Below are 16,818 nucleotides of genomic sequence, written 5' to 3' on the forward strand. Positions count from 1 at the left end.
AATAACACCCAGTGCTCATCCCGTCAAGTGCCCCCCTCAGTGCCCGCCAATCAGTCACCCCCACCCCCCGCCCACCTCCCCTTCCACCACCCCTAGTTCGTTTCCCAGTTAGGAGTCTTCCATGTTCTGTCTCCCTTTCTGATATTTCCCACTTCTTTTTTCTTCTTTCCCCTTTATTCTCTTTCACTATTTTTTATATTCCCCAAATGAATGAGACCATATAATGTTTGTCCTTCTCCGATTGACTTATTTCACTCAGCATAATACCCTCCAGTTCCATCCACGTTGAAGCAAATGGTGGGTATTTGTCATTTCTAATGGCTAATATTCCATTGTATACATTAACCACATCTTCTTTATCCATTCATCTTTCGATAGACACTGAGGCTCCTTCCACAGTTTGGCTATTGTGGCTGTCCACATTTTGAACATATATATCCTTTGACCCCATGCAACACACGCAGTTCATTACTTACCTACCCCAAAATCATTCTCCCCTTCTTTCTTGCTAATAGAATCTTGACTTTTATATCCAGGTGGGCTCCTCCCTCAGCTTCAAGGATAAAGCATGTATAATCTAAGAACAGTCACATTTTCCCTTTCCTATTTGCAGACATTTGCTTCTCTGTCCTCCCGGGCAGCAACACCTCTGGCCAATGAGAGGATGAGGAAAATGTGGGGAGGGGTCAGCTTCTGGGGAAGATGGTCGCCATCATTAAAAGGAGCTCACCAGGGGCACTTGGGTGGCTCAGTGGTTGAGTGTCTGCCTTTGGCTCAGGTTGTGATCCTGGAGTCCTGGAATCAAGTCCCACATCACGCTCTGCTTCTCCCTCTGCCTCTCTGTGTCTTCATGAACAAATAAATATTTTTTTAAAAATGGAGCACATCATTTGAGGTGAAGGTCTTTCCACCACTCTGCTCACCACAAACCTTCCTGCCATGACATCCAGATCTGCAGCAACTATACCAGGTGACAGTCTCACTGACATTGGTACAGGAGGAAGGAAGGAGTCTGCTCATTAGTATTGTGGGTGAGCTGCTGGACCAGCCTCACAGCCTCTCTCCGGAATCTAATATGAGAAAATTAAATGTCTTTATTGGCTAAGCCACTATTAGTTGGGTTTTCTATTACTTGCAGCTCAACAAATTCCTAATGGAAAGACTCAAGGATTATATTCATTCATTCAACAAACACTAATTGAAGGCATTTTTTGGGGTCAGGCTCTATTGAAGGAACTAGAATTCTACTACAAAGAATTTCCCCAGATTTACCTGCAAAAGTAGGCCAACACTTATAGGTACAAGCATTAATGTCCACCAGGAGATGACTAGTTAAATTAGCTATTTTCACGGTGTCCCATTACAAGAATAATGTGATGACATAAACTTCTCCAAGACATAGAAGGTGATCCATTTTGTATGCATTTTTAAATTATTTTTAATTGTTTATATTCTGAGACCCTAAGAACAACCCCTCCCTACAGCAAAGCTACCCAGAGAGGACAAACTGCCTGTCTTAGAGCTAAGGGACGAGCCCCCAAGGAAGGAACTCCAAGGTGGGAACATCCAAGGGACTACAGTAAACTAGTCGCCCACCCCCATTCCATCACCATTCATACTTTCCAACAAAAGAAAGGTCAGCAGGCCCAAGAAGGAGCCTGATGGTCCCACTCTTGAAGCTTGCAAGAGACATCTGTGACAAGTCAGCCTAGGCTGAGCTCTCACCTACCTGAGCAGCACCCAGGTTTGGTGTTCTCAGAAAGGATGGATTGCCTTAATCCTGTAATCCTGTAAACATGCTCAGACGCCTGGCTCTCTCTCCTCATCCTGGCCCTCAAACAGCACAGACAAGAAGGTGAGCAAAGTCTTTATTGGGGACACTGCACACCATTGCCCAAACCCACAACTCTGTTTCCCATGCTCAAGGCAGCAGCAGGAACAGAAGCAGAGCAAAGAGGGCCACGAGAGCCCCCACGAGGCTCACAGCCCCAGGGCATCACCCTCTCCTGGCAGCCAGAACAAGCCCCCTGCAGTCACCAAGCAGCTCAGGATAAATCAGGACAGCTAAGGCATCGGGCTCTCTACAAAAAGAAGAAACATCAGGTCAAAGCTGTGCCTTCCTGGCTCCCCCCATCCTAGAGATGTTTCCCCTCTACCCTAGAGAAGTTCGGCATGTGTTGCTACCCAGAGCCTTGAATGGTGTCCTGCTTTCCAGACAATCCAGTCCAAACTTGCAGTGAAGACTCTCCTCATTCAGATGTCAACCTTATATCTCCTGGCACAAAAACAGCCCACTCTCACCCACCCCACCCCGCTCCCCAAACACATCACATACATCCCACCCTTTGTGCCTTTGCTAACCACCAGACCACCCATCCAGCATGTTCTCTGTGCTGTCCTCCCTTTGTCACATCCTGCCTAGCCTCTAAGGCCCAGATCAAATCCGGCTTCAGGTGGGAAAAACTACCAAGGAGGCATACCCACTCTGAGAGCCTAGAAGACCATGATGTCAATAAAAAAGGGTTCTCATCTGTGACATAGGATCTTTTTCCCCAACTAGAACTTTGTCTTGACCTTCTGAAATCCCCTACCCAGCACTACCCAGTGCTCTACACATAGCAGTTCAGTTATTATCAGTGATGACAGACCATACTCACCTAATGCAGAATCAGACCTGAGGTCCAGTTGGAGTTCATGGCTGGTTCCGGTGGCAGAACTGGAGAGAAACAGAAGCGGCCGCAGCCTGACTTGCAGCATTTTGCCCCAGCCTGGCAGTTCTCATCCATCATGCAGCCAACAATGCACAGGCCCACCAAAATGTTTGGACAATCACCACCCCGCCCTGCAGGATAAACAGGCACAGGTAAAGAGACAGGACGGTCGGCTCCACCCACTCCAAGTTCCTGGCTACAACTGAGACCTGGAAGTTCCAGAGAAATCCATCCCTGACTGTAACTAGATCTTAACCAAAGATCTGCCTGGGAAACCTGGAAGCTAGAGCCTCTGAAAATCGGTAGGGCCCACGAGAACATCTGGCCTAAAACTTTTCAAATGATACCCCATAGAGTTCCCCAGAGGTCCCTGGGTTTGATATCTCTGTGTGTGCGGTTGGGTGGGGTGCCAAGGAGCCCCCTTCTCTCTCCCCTCTGCCTGGGCTTCTCAGGGTCACTTCCTCAGGGAGGCCTCCTCTGCCATCCCAGACAAGGCTTGGTGCCCTGGGTTGTGCTCCTCTCATCAGGATTTATTACAATTCCTGATCTGATCTACCTTCCCTGATAAACTACATAATTTCAAGAATATGTCTTCAGAACCTTGAACACTGCCTGGGAATCTACATGTTGTCTAAAAACCACATCTGAGGGATGCCTGGGTGGCTCAGCAGGTGAGCATCTGCCTTTGGCTCAGGTTGTGATCCTGAGGTCTGGGGATCAAATCCCATATCGGGCTCCCTGCAAAGAGCCTGCTTTTCCCTCTGCCTGTGTCTCTCATGAATAAATAAATAAAATCTTTAAAACACACACACACACACCTGAGACAGTGATTCTGAAATGGAAGTTTTACAGCACCTGGTATAAAAGGAGCATTCATAAATATGGATTTGTTTTAAATATATATTTTTTGAAACAAAGAAATCAGATCAGGAATGCTTTTATCTGTTGCAGATATGTTCCTAAGAATTTGGTCAGAAAACCATGATCTTGGGCAGTTCCCTCATTTTACTGAGGAAGAAACTGGCTCAATGAGAGTTTGCTTCCCCAAGGCCACAGAGCCAGTCAGCAGTGGGACCAAGACCAGCAGCCATGCTACCAGTCTTCCAACCTCAGAACTTTTCCTACTAACCCACACTGCCTTCCCCTAGTTCTTAAAATGCCAGCATGGGCTCCGGAGCCTGAGGAGGAAGGGTGGCTTTGGGCTGGAGGCTAGGAGGACAGGAAGGATGAGAACTCTGACTCCCCCAAGGAAGGGAAAGACAATAAGGCCACCAACGGCTCCCTCCCCAACCAGCCGTGGAACTCAAGGATTTCTTCCCCAAGGAGCCAACATACCTCCCTTAATGTCTCCGCGGCAGGCGTGCCCACAGCCGGTGCTACAGCATTTTTGCCCCTGGGGACAGGACTCATCCCTGTCACATAGCTCCTCACATGGAAGGGGGTCAGCAGGACATTCACCACCAGACTCTGCAATAGAATCAGAGCATGGGGCCCAGAGGTGTTCAAGTCCAGTGTTTCCAGTTGTTTTCATTGTGATTCTTGAGTGCAAAATTACATTCATTGTGTATATTAATCCATAGACATGCTTAAACTTATATATATATATATATATATATATATATATATATATGCATATATCTATATACTCTATAGTCTTTCTATGTATTTTTTCAAATGCTGGTCCTCAACTACTAAACTAATCTCAAGACTCACAGTCTGGAAAACACTATTGAGCTCTAACCTACTGTGGCAAACAGACCTATTGCCCACCCCATATTCACTCTTTCTCCCCCCTTCCTGTGGTAGACATCCATGGTGGTGGTCCCCAGTGAACCACACCTCCTATATTGTCTCTGGGCTGGACTGTGTGACTTGCTTTGACTAACAGGACACCATCAAGTGTGATGAGAGCAAAGGCTGGATAAGCACTTGTATATTGGGGCTTGGGAAACAGCGCCCCCCCCCCCCCCTTGGAAACAGGCTGCTACACTATGAAGCAGCTTGGGCTCAACTGTGGAATGATGAGATAAGCTAGATGAAGAGAAGCATCCTGAAAGGTCCAGCCATCATCAACTTCCCGGCTGAGCTACCAGCTACATGCAGCTACGTGAGTGACCTAGCTGTGCCATGTGGCTATAAGAACTGCCGAGCTGAGCCTGTTTGGGCCAGCTGTGAGAAAGAGTCAAATGCTGTTATCATAAGCCACTAAGTTTGGAGAGTGCTTGTTATGCAGCCATGGATAACTGAAACACCTGCTAATAAAACCGCAGGTTTGTTGTGAGGCAATGAGCCTGGCCAGCTACAATGATTTGCTTCCCCAAATTACCTTGTAACTAGGAGAGACTACAAACTAAGACATAAGCTGGGAAAACTTTTGCATTCTGACCCAGAAAATGCACCTTTCAAACTGCCCCCTGGCTTCTCTTTCTTCCAGTGCAAAGACAGACAGGGAGATAGAGCCGTCTTCTTTCAACCATGGGGGGCAACTAGACTGAGGATGGAGCTATGGAATGCAAAGGAGAAGGAAAATAAACAACCTCATCCTTGTTAGCATCATGGAGCCACCACCCCAGCCCTGGTCCCTACTTCAGGACTTCTTATATGAGAAAAATGAATCCCTATTTGGTTAATTTTCTGTTGTACAGAGTCAAGCACATCCATGATGCACTCCTTCACCACCCCTCTGAAGATAATAAGGCTCAGAGAAGAGAAGGGGTTTGCCCAGAACTAGAGTGAGTCAGCAGGAAAGCAGGACAAAACTCAGCCTCTTGGTTTGCAAGGAAGCACTCTTTCTACTACACCATCCTTAAAACATGCAGGCACCAGGCCAGGTCCTCTGGTGCAGGCACTCCCTAGGAAGCCTCATCCAAGCCAAATTGACTTGCCATGACTCATTCATCTCAGTGTTTATTTCAGGTTTTTTTAAGTAGAGAAAAGAAGAGGCAGGCTATTAAAAGCATTGTAGAAAACCAACGCAGGACTGGCCCAGTGCCCTTGAGTAGGGACATGTAATAATTGCATATGTCTGGCTCTGGGAAGTCTGCCATGATGGAAAAGGCAAGTGTTGGACTCCAAGGAAAACACGTACAGCTAAACAATCATGGTCTAATAACCCTGCATCACAGGATTTTCCTGAACAGCCCCTATTTCAAAGGTTCTATGCCATTGTCAGATCACATCAAATCTTATTTTCTAATCCAGAAAATATGGTCACTGCCAGATGTAGCCCTCCACACCTCCCCACCTGCCAGATGAACACTAAAATCTATTTAACAAAGAGCAAAGTCTTTCATCCCACAGTTGAGAAGGCTGGGGGCATTAAAAAAAAATCTCTCTGGTGGAAAAAACCTAGCAACTTTAACTTTTCATGGAATTACACTGAGCAGAACACTTCCCAGATACCATTTTGCTGAGCTTGGCCCTGAAGTGACCAATACCAGGAGCACTCTGCTCTCTGCCCTCATACTGAGGACCAGGCATAAAGACCAAACCTCTACTCTCTTCCAGGCCAGACTTCCTTGAGGTCCCTGGGGTTGTGTCAAATACTAGACAGTGAAGAGACTCTTGGGGAATAGGCTGAAGCCCTGGGGGTCAGAACGCGTCCTTTGACCAGTGCCCACCATGGCCACCCACTACATCACCCATGTCTGATGCCTGAATCCCTGCCAAATAATTCCCTACTCTCAGCTCAAATGCTGGAATTCAGGGGGCCTCACAACCTCCAAGCCAGACTATGCCATCATTATACTTTTTTTTTAAAGATTAATTTATTTATTTGAGAAAGACAGAGCACATGAGCAGGAGGGACAGAGGGAGAGTGAGAGAGAACCTCAGGCAGACCCCACACTGAGCACAGAGCCTAATGCACAGCTCAATCTCATGACCCTGAGACCATGACCTGAGCCTAAATCAAGAGTCAGTTAACCAACTGAGTCACCCAGGCACCCCCATCCTTACACTTTATCCTCAGCTGAAATCTGGCTGTCTAGAAGTTCTGTCCATTGGTCCAGGTCTTATGTCCAGAGACCTTGTGAAAACATGGCTTGTGCCATCAGCCTAGACAGGATCCTCTGCCTCTCACTGTCTCAGCTTTCCCAAACTAGGTAAGCTCAGTTCCTCATACCACATGGTTTCCAGGCACCTCACAGTTATCTTACCAGGAATCAGGATGACAAACAGGAATGAGAGTCAGAATGGGAATGGTCATCCCCACCCTGCAAATATATCCCTATCCCAAGACCCAAGATATCACCAAAAAAAAAGGTGGAATAAAAAGCTGAAGCCCAGGAAATACTCTTAGACTTTACTATTACCCCAGCTGTAACCTTCCACTATATCTGAGGGAAGGACAGTGGCGCTAGTTGAAAAGTGAAATCCCAAAACTTCTTAAGCCAAGGACTCTCTGAGTTATCAAACCTACTCCTCTTGCAAATAGACAGCCAGCCAGCCAGCCAGGAAAGGGGTAGGATTGGCCTGAGGTCAATGGTGGCAGAATTGGTTCCCAAATTCCCAGCTCTGACACTAGGACCAATGATGTGGTCCTTTAAGCCACTCATTATGATTCCCTACACTCTACAAGGATTACACAAGAACAAGAGCTGAGACTCAGTCATGGGGCACCTGGATGGCTCAGTCAGTTAAGCATCTGCGTCCCACTTGGGTCATGGTCTCAGGGTCCTGGGTATAGAGCCCCCTGGGTCTCAGGTTCCCTGCTCAGCTTCTCCATCTCCCTCTTCCCCTCCCCCCCACTCTGCTCACCCCTCCACCCTCAAAGTAAATAAATAAAATATTTTTAAAAAGAAATAGCTAGGACTCAGCTGTATTCTGACAAAAGTGAAGACCCAGTGGTAGAGAATTGCAGGGATTAGTAAAACCTAGCAAGAAACCAGTGTGTTGGGAGTCTCCAAGACAACTCCTAGGTTGGGTGATGTGTTACGACTCACAAGACTCAGTATACAGTTGTACTCATGACCACGCTATATTACAGGAAAAGATATAAAGCAAAATCATCTCAGGGAAAGGATGCATGAGGCAAAGTCTAGAGGAAATCAAGCACAAGCTTCCATGAGTCCTCTTCTAGTGGATTCCTATAAGTCACGACAACACAGTGTGAAGGGTTGTCAACCAGGGAAGTTCATTAGAGACCTGGGGTTTTTATTGGGCACTCTCTGCTTAGCAGATATGATTCTTTTTTTTTTTTTTTTTTAAGATTTACTTATTTATTTATTCAGAGAGAGTGAAAGAGAGGCAGAGACATGGGCAGAGAGAGAAGCAGGCTCCATGCAGGGAGCCCAACGTGGGACTCGATCCTGTGTCTCCAGGATCACACCCCAGGCTGCAGGCGGCGCTAAACCGATGCACCACCAGGGCTGCCCTAGCAGGTATGATTCTTACCAGTTAGGGTAGTAGGAACACTTTCAAAATCTAAGTTCCCAGAAGCCAGTCAAGGCCGGTCTTGCAAGTAGACCTTTCTAAGAATATCAATCTCAAGCCTGCTATGTTAAGTCTTCTCTGAACAACCAGCAGTGAGGTTTCAGGAAAAGGTCATCCAAACACACAGGAAGCCCAGGCCATCCATCCACCCAAAGGATATAATTCACAGGTTGTAATAAGCAAAACAATGGGTCACTGGGTTTCATGGGGGAGGGGAGGCACCTTAAGGTAGCCAAAGGAGAGTCGTCTCTTAGGCTGTAATTTGCATCTTTGCTCCAAAACCTCTTGCCTCCAAGACCTCCCATCACTCAACTACTCAAGACAAACACTTTAGTACAGCTCTTGACACTTCCTCTCCCTCAGCACACACATCCACTTATTTCTTCACTTAGTCTTGTCAACTCTACCTTAAAAGTACTCCAAGTCTGTCACTTTTCCCTGTCCACACCATCACCACCCTGGTCTAAGCACCTCCCCCACCAAGCCTGCCTCAACTGCCTCTTAATGGGCCTGCCATCTGCTACATTTGTCTCCATCTCTTCTTCACACACCAACAGAGTGCTTATTTTAAAATAAATAAAATATACATATATTTGAAAAAAGAAAACCAGGGGCACCTTGGTGACTCAGTGGTTGAGTGTCTGCCTTTGGTCAGGTTGTGATCCCTGGGTTCTGGGATCGAGTCCTGCATAAGGCTCTCCACGGGGAGCCTGCTTCTCCCTCTGCCTATGTCTCTGCCTCTCTGTGTCTCTCATGAATAAGTAAAATCTTTAAAAATAATAAAATTAATTAACTAACTAATTAATTAAAACCAAGGGGCACCTGGGTAACTTGGGCAGTTAAGTGTCCAACTGTTACTTTTGGCCCAGGTCGTGATCTTGGGGCATGCAATCCAGCCCTGCATTGGGCTCTGTGCTCAGTATGGAGTCCACTGGAAATTATCTCCCTCTCCTTCTGCCTCTGCTCCTCCTCCTGCTAGCACACACTCTCTCTATATATACATATATATATATAATAAATACATAAAATCTTTTGAAATAAAGTAAAACAGGGCAGCCGGGGTGGCTCAGCAGTTTAGTGCTGCCTTTGGCCTGGGATGTGATCCTGGGGCCCCGGGATCGAGTCCCACATCAGGCTCCCTACATGGAGCCTGCTTCTCCCTCTGCCTGTGTCTCTGCCTCTCTCTCTGTATGTGTGTCATGAATAAATAAAATATTTAAAATTAATAAATAAAATAAAATAAAGTAAAACGAAAACCAGACTAGGCCTCTCCTCTCTGCTTTCATAAGCCTTGCAAAGGCTTCCCAGTGCACTTAGAACAAGGGCTTTGACAGAGGCCCCAGAGACTCACTGGAGGTCTGGACTCTCCCTAACCGGAACCACTTTCCTCCTCCTTCCCTTTCTCTTTTCTCCAACTCCACTGACCTCCTTTCACTTCCTTGAATCAGTAAGCTCTTTCCTACTCTTCACACACCCTACAGCCAGCTCTCTCTCATCCTGCAGGTTAAAATGACACCTCCCCTATAGCTCTCTTTGATTTTCCTCACAGCTCTCATCACAATCTCTGCCTATTATTTATAACCTCGGCTGCCTTGCTCACACCAGACACACATAATGTCAGCTGCAGACACTTGATAAGTAGTGAGGGAGGGGACACACAGATCTGACTTCAGATGGCAGGAGGGAACATGAGCAGAGAGGTGCTGCGCATCACAGCATGAGCTGCTGAGCATTATTTGGCAGGCTTTCTATAGGCTTTTAAAATAAATTTCTTCTTGGGATGCCTGGGTGGCCCAGTGGTTGAGCATCTGCCTTCATCTCAGGGTATGATCCTGGAGTCCCAGGATTGAGTCCTGCATCAGGCTCCCCGTAGGGAGCCTGCTTCTCTCTCTGCCTATGTCTCTGCCTCTCAGTGTCTCTCTCATGAATAAAAAAATAAAATATTTTAAAAATAAATAAATTAAAATAAAATAAAATACAGTCTTCTAAACTGTATGATACAGGCTGAATGTTGTGTTCCCCCAGGATTCATGTCTTGAAATCTAACCCCTAATATGAGTTTCAGAGATGCGTGCTTTGGGAGGGGGGCCCCCATGAATAGGACAATGCTCATATTGCCCTTTCACCGTGTAAGGGCTCAGTGAAAACATGGTAGTATGTGAACCAGGAAGCTGGCTCTCTCCAGGCACTGAATCTGCTGGCACCTTAACCTTGGGCTTCTCAGCCTCCAGAACTATAAGAAATAAATTTCTGTTATTCATAAGCCACCCAGTCTATGGAATTCTGTTCTAGCAGCCCAAAGGACTAAGACACCAAATTATCACTCTTTGAGGTAAATAAGCTTATCTCCACTGTACAGAGGACAAAGGTGAGGTTCAGAGAGATGAAAAGGATTTGCCTGAGGCCACACAGCAAGCAGTTAGAAGCCAAGGTTCACTTGCATGCTCAAACCAGAACTGCCCCACCTGAGCAGGTCCCAGGGTCTACTCTGAACCCTCAGCCAGCCTGTCCCTCCACCTTACCAAATAGACTAGCACTGGCTACGTAAACCTCTGGCAATGTCAGAGCCGAGGGAAAGCAGGAACTGTTCAGAGCCCAGGACTGACAGCTTCCTGTCCCATGGAGTAGCTCAGCCCAGGCCTGGAGCCGTAGACAGGTCATTAACTACTCTCACCAGACTAGGACGCCCGCTCAGCCAGTAAGTACACTCTGGGAGATCTGCAGGGAGGTCACTATTGCAGGCTGCCTGGCTCCAAGGAAAGAAGAAGCCCCATCTGGGCTGGCCAAGGCCCAGAGCAGCTCACAAAGGGCCTGGCCTAGGTGCCAGCCTCACCCTCAGCCCCCATGACTCAGCCATCAGCCTCACACACTGGAAGACTGTGCTGGGCCTTACAGGCTGGCAGTGAGTGACTGGCCTGACACAGGTTCCCAGGCTCTGGTTCCAAAGCTGGGCCGCAAGAGTCCTGGCAAGGAGTACAACCCTCTATTCTCTCTTATGGGCAGGGAGCCCAAGAGAGCTGTCCAAGCCAAACACAGCCCCACAAGGTCCAGAGAAGAGGCCCGCTACCTGGGGAGGTTTGGCTGGAAAGAAAGAGGTGGTCACATGCTGTGGAGTTCCAGAGTCTTCCACAGGAAGAGGAATCCTTGTTCTTGATAAAAGGGGCTGGTAAGCAACTGCACTCCTAATAAAGCCCACCTTAGCAGGCAACAGGAAGCAAGCTGATGTCTCCTGAGGGCTAAACATTTTACCCACTTTGAATCTTTACAACAACCTCCAAGGCTCATTCTTTCCATTTTACAAAGAAGGGAACTGAGGCTCGGGGAAGCAGAAGACACTTGGCCAGGGACCTGCTGGCCAGTAACTGGTGAGCCTCAGGCTTGAACCCAGCTCTCTGATTACCAAAATCTAGGCTTTTCTACTGGAATAGCTGCCACATGCCCTCAGAGAGAATGGTTCCGGTTTCTTTAGAAAACATAATGGAAGGTGTAAATGAAGACCTCATTTAATGCAGATGAGAAAAAAATAAAACAACTTAGGCATTAACTTATCAAGAAGTATTTGAAAACTATAAAATACCCTGAAATACACCAAATGCACATGGACAATGGGAAGACATAAAGATTCACATAAAAATGTCAGCTTTCCCTAAATTAATTTTTTTAAGATTTATTAATTTGAGAGAGAGAGCATGGGAGGAGAAAGTAGCAGAGGGAGAGGGAGAAGCAGGCTCCCTGCTGAGCTCACATTGGGCTCCCAGAACCCTGGGATCATGACCTGAGCTGAAGACAGATAATTAACCTGAGCCACTCAGGCACCCCTGAAATTAATTTATACATCTAACACCTCTCCAATAAAAGCAGCCCTCCTATTTGAGAGGAAGGGGGTAGTGATGGACAATATGATAACAAAATATATGTGGAAGCACAAACAAGCAAATAAACCATAAAAATCCAGAAACAAGAGGGAAATGAGAAGGGGAAGCTACGGAAGATGCATCATCAATTTCTGATACCTTTTGGAGGCCTCTCAGGGACCAAAAGAGGAGGCAAGCAATAGAGCAGAAAGTTCTGCATGCCACGATCCTCCTTCTAGCAGCCTCCTCTGCCTGCCTGGACCCCATTCCCAGATCATCAATGGCTGACCCTTTGTCTATCATTTTTTTTTAATTTTTTATTTATTTATGATCGTCACAGAGAGAGAGAGAGAGAGAGAGAGGCAGAGACACAGGCAGAGGGAGAAGCAGGCTCCATGCACCGGAAGCCTGATGTGGGATTCGATCCTGGGTCTCCAGGATCGCGCCCTGGGCCAAAGGCAGGCGCCAAACCGCTGCGCCACCCAGGGATCTCCTGTCTATCATTTTTTAGAAAAGTTCTCAGAATATGGCAGCCACTTAATTTTTGTTGTTCAAAGTAAAGTAAAACCAACAATAAGATGGTGCAGGCTTATTTGAGAAAGAAGCACTCAGGCCAAAGAGCCCATGGGCCCCGGGGTAGTGTTTCTTACCCAGCTTTGGCTTAGGGACTGGGACCACACAGCTCTTGTTGCAGCCAAACGTGCAGCATTTCTTTATACCCGGACAAGTCTCATCAGTGACGCACCTTTGAAAACAGGATTGTTTCCGAACAGCCCTGGGGCAATCTCCTTTCCTCCCTGTAGCAAAAAAGGGAGACAGCCATAAAGAGAAGAGAGAGAGAGAAGTGCCTGGTGGCACCCATAGGTGTAGCAAAAGGGAGATTTAAAGGAAGGAACCCCTGAGCTTCTTTGGGACTCTCAACCCTGGCGCTACAGCAGAGACAGTAACAATGATAAGAGCTCACATTTACTGAGTTCACTTTGTGCCAGGAACCTCTCATTTGAAACTCACAGCAATTCCAAGAGGTGCAAACAATTATCCCCATTTTACAGATGAGGAAATCGAGGTAAAGGGCTGTTTAAGTCTTATTCAGCCTGGCTCAAGGTCTACTCTTTTGATAACTACCTCTAACAGGCTTCCCCTCACAACTTTGCCCTCCAGCCTTCGCAGGAGCCCTGAGTTCAAATAAAAGAGATCATCAGTTGTGTGTTCTTTCCTGATAGAAGACAAAGAACTGAGGACTCAGTGATTGAAGAAGAAACACCAAAATGGAGATGAGGCACTTCAGGCAAGCTAGATTTCAAGAGCCTATCTAGGAGGTTGGAGGCTCTCTGGGTCTTTCTAGCCCAGAGGCAAGGTCAGGAAGCACACTTGGATTTTGCCCCTCCAGTCAACATACCCTCTGGAATGCCTCCTTGGCAGACCTGACCACAGCCAGTGCTGCAGCACTTCTGACCAGCCAGACACGATTCATCCCCCTGGCACAGCTCTTTACATGGGTTCTTATCAGGAGGGCATTCTCCTTCTTTCACTGCAAAAGATATCACACAAGGTTGGAGTGACTGGCTAAGCCTCAAAAGATGGGGTATAGAAGCCAAGTGCACTTCAAGGATGTTCAACCTCTCCAAACTTTCCTATCCAAAGTACCTTTCCCCTCCCCCAACACAACCACTGACACTCACATAACCACTACTGAATGTCCAGCCACTTTGTAAATAAAGAGAAGGAAAGGTTGGGGTTGATCCTGTTCACATTTAAAGAGCACTAGGGAACAGCTAGAACCTCTAGTAAGCCAGACTGGAAGTCCTACCTCCTTGTCCAGAGAGAGTAAAGAAAACCAAGAAGACCTACCCTGTCAAGCTGTCCTGAGAATCTGTGCATCCAATCCTGACCTACAGATATGACCATCTCCACAAATGAGGACTCTCACTCCAGGATGAGGAAAGGGATGACTTATTCTTAGTCATTTTCTGTTACTGTCAGCCAGGGATCCCACATAATAGCTCACCATGCTCTCCTGCAGCCACCCAGGATGTCAGGGACCCAAGAGCAAGAAGTGCCTTCAGGAAGAAGCAGCAGCTAGACATGATGATGGCGCGGAGAGTTGAGATGAGCGCTCAGTCCAGGCCGGAGGTGTACACCTCACCCAGAGCATCAATCAAGGGAAGGGCAGGACTAGGAGACTGGCCCAAACCCAGCCCCAAAGTCTTCCCTTTCGCAATATTCCCCAAGGACGTCTTCTCCGGACAAGAAGAAAAGTGGTTGCTGGTGTGTGGGAAAATGCCTGGCACTCCCAAAGGGCACATGTGATGATGGTGATCAAACTCTGTAATGCAATATACACAACACTCATGGGCAGGGATAAGGAACCTGGTTGGTAGCTGGGGAAATGAAGGGATGGCCACTGGATTAAGGATCAAAGAAAGCCCTAAAGGGCTTTGGAAGGACACAGCTGCAGCCAAAGAGACAGAGGGAAGGACCAAAGACAGGACTTAATCATAACCAAACTAACAAAATGCGGTGTGGCTCCTAGCAATCCAAAAAACAGAGTGGAGCAGACTACTTAGAAAACATCAGAAAGGGGCAGCTGGGGTGGCTCAGCAGTTTAGTGCTGCCTTCGGCCCTGGGGCCTGATCCTGGAGACCAGGATCAAGCCCCACATTGAGCTTTCCTGCATGGAGCTTGCTTCTCCCTCTGCCTGTGTCTCTGCCTCTCTTTCTCTCTCTCTCTCTCTCGAATAAATAAATAAAATCTTAAAAAAAAAAAAAAAAACTACAGCAAAACCGTATGTGAGTTTGTTCAGAACTAATACAAATGCACCAAACACCTACATCTTGGTCCATCTAGCCCATTCAGGCCATTTTTGGATTGCATGAAGGCTAGCTGACAGAACCAAAAAGAAGTTGCTATGATTCAAGTAGTCTAGACCATCTATACTCCCTTACTTTATCTCCTCTTCTTCTATTTCGTTTTACTTTTATCTGTACTGTTGACATGTCCTGTCCATGATGACTTTGGTCAGACATGATATTTAATGGTATCCACTGACGTTGCTTGGCCCAGTAAGATTAAAGAGCAGAGGAAATTCAAGGCTTAAAGCAAAAATCTCGGGGCACCTGGGTGGCTCAGTGGTTGAGCAACTGCCTTTGGCTCAGGTTGTGATCCCGGGCTCCTAGGATCAAGTCCTGCATTGGGCTCCCCACAGGGAGACGACTTCTCCCTCTTCCTATGTCTCTGCCTCTCTCTATGTGTCAAATAAACAAAATATTTTTAAAAAAAATAAAAAATAGGGCAGCCCTGGTGGCGCAGCGGTATAGCGCCACCTGCAGCCTGGGGTGTGATCCTGGAGACCCCGGATGAGTCCCACGTCAGGCTTCCTGTAAGGAGCCTACTTCTCCCTCTGCCTGTGTCTCTGCCCCTCTCTTTCTGTCTCTATGAATAAATAAAATCTTTAAAAAATAATAATAAAATAAAAATAAAGCAAAAATATCCACTATAGAGCCAGAGTTTGGTGCCAAAGAGTTGCCTTATTGTTTTAAGGTTGATATTGGACCATGGAGATAATTAACATTTGTTGATAACCTAACATGTGCTTTATATGTATTATCTATTTTAATCCTCACAATAATCTTGCAGAGGTAAGAAAACTGGTTCAGAGGGGTTGAGAAAGAATGACCAACGTCATAAAGCTAGTAAATGGTGGTTACTGGAATTTAATAATAGCAGTGACAGATAGCATTGCTTGGGGGTTTACCTGTGCCAGAGTTCTTCACATGAATTAGCTCACTTAATCCTTAAGTGCAACCCTATTAGTTAGGTACCATTGTCCCCACTCTACAGATAGGGAAACTGAGGCACAGAAAGAAACCTGGATCACACAGAGGGTGGTAGACCAAAGGCAGGCAGACCAATTCCATAGTCAATATTCTTAATCACCATATCATGCTGGATTTGAACTCATATCTTTCTACATTAAAAACTCAGGTACTGGGGCGCCTGGGTGGCTCAGCGGTTGAGCGTCTGCCTCTGACTCAGGTCCTGATCCCAGTCCAGGGATGGAGTCCCTCATCGGGCTCCCTCCAGGGAGCCTGCTTCTCCCTCTGCCTATGTCTCTGCCTCTCTCGGTCTCTCATGAATAAACAAAATACAAATAAAAACTCATGTACGTTTTACTATTCCACATTGTGACCTTGGAAAAGGAACTTTCTCTACTACCCGTAAATCGATCCAGTTCTATTTACGGACATCCTACCTCTAAGCCAGAGCTAAGGGGAGCTTTGCGAAACTCCATAGCTGTTAAACCTCTGCATCCCCGCCCATCCCAGGATCACCTTCCTGGAGAGAGAAGCCCAGGTCGCTGGGGCTTGGGAGAGTCCACGGGCCAAGACCCAACCTTCATTATGATGCCTTTAGATGCAAGAGGCATCCCCTGGAGCCTAGGCCTCGAGGGACCCGGTGGGTGTTTGGAAGGGCATGGGCCAGACCCCCTCTTGAATTTTCGGGTCCCCGCATTAGGCGCACTCTACGGCTTTCAAAGACTGAACTGTGGGCCCCGCTGTGCTCCCCTCCGCACCTAAGCTCCAGCCCCGAGAGCCCGCTCTCGTCCTCCTGCCCCGCACTTCTCCACCCGCCTTGGCCCAGCGGGGAGCGCTCCCGGGCCAAATACCCACAGTCCGCACCCGAGGAGCCGGCCGGGCCGCAGAAGAAGCCCCCGCCGCGCGGCTCACAGCGCCTGCCTGCTTCCGGGCCCCAGCGGGACGCGGCCTTGCGGTTCCCATGGAAACCCCGCGGCTCGCCGCGTCGCGCTTCCGGGCCGGCTC

The 16,818-nt window shown here is 47.4% G+C and overlaps 1 protein-coding gene across 1 annotated transcript; it reads right to left on the bottom strand.

Annotated features, from left to right (window-relative positions):
- Nucleotides 1–1,852: 1,852 nt before the first annotated feature.
- WFDC3 (WAP four-disulfide core domain 3) lies at nucleotides 1,853–16,787 on the bottom strand. The gene is made up of 7 exons (XM_072801273.1): nucleotides 16,678–16,787; nucleotides 14,007–14,324; nucleotides 13,398–13,529; nucleotides 12,649–12,795; nucleotides 4,047–4,178; nucleotides 2,658–2,842; nucleotides 1,853–2,081 (listed from the first exon to the last, which is right to left on the bottom strand). Exons 2-6 carry the CDS (start codon nucleotides 14,083–14,085, stop codon nucleotides 2,658–2,660), a joined length of 675 nt encoding a protein of 224 aa, XP_072657374.1. The 5' UTR covers nucleotides 14,086–14,324; nucleotides 16,678–16,787; the 3' UTR covers nucleotides 1,853–2,081.
- Between the last annotated feature and the right edge of the window lie 31 nt (nucleotides 16,788–16,818).

Source organism: Canis lupus, chromosome 26 (assembly GCF_048164855.1).
Source record: "Canis lupus baileyi chromosome 26, mCanLup2.hap1, whole genome shotgun sequence".
Classification (NCBI taxonomy): Eukaryota; Metazoa; Chordata; class Mammalia; order Carnivora; family Canidae; genus Canis; species Canis lupus.

Excerpts from the sequence above, each read along its gene's own strand:
- WFDC3 (XM_072801273.1), bottom strand. The coding sequence starts at position 14,085 with ATGTCTAGCTGCTGCTTCTTCCTGAAGGCACTTCTTGCTCTTGGGTCC. Across the intron at positions 12,796-13,397 it reads CCAAGGAGGCATTCCAGAGG|GGAGGAAAGGAGATTGCCCC; the intron begins GTATGTTGACTG and ends TTTTTGCTACAG. Across the intron at positions 4,179-12,648 it reads AGTCCCTAAGCCAAAGCTGG|AGTCTGGTGGTGAATGTCCT; the intron begins GTAAGAAACACT and ends ATTCTATTGCAG.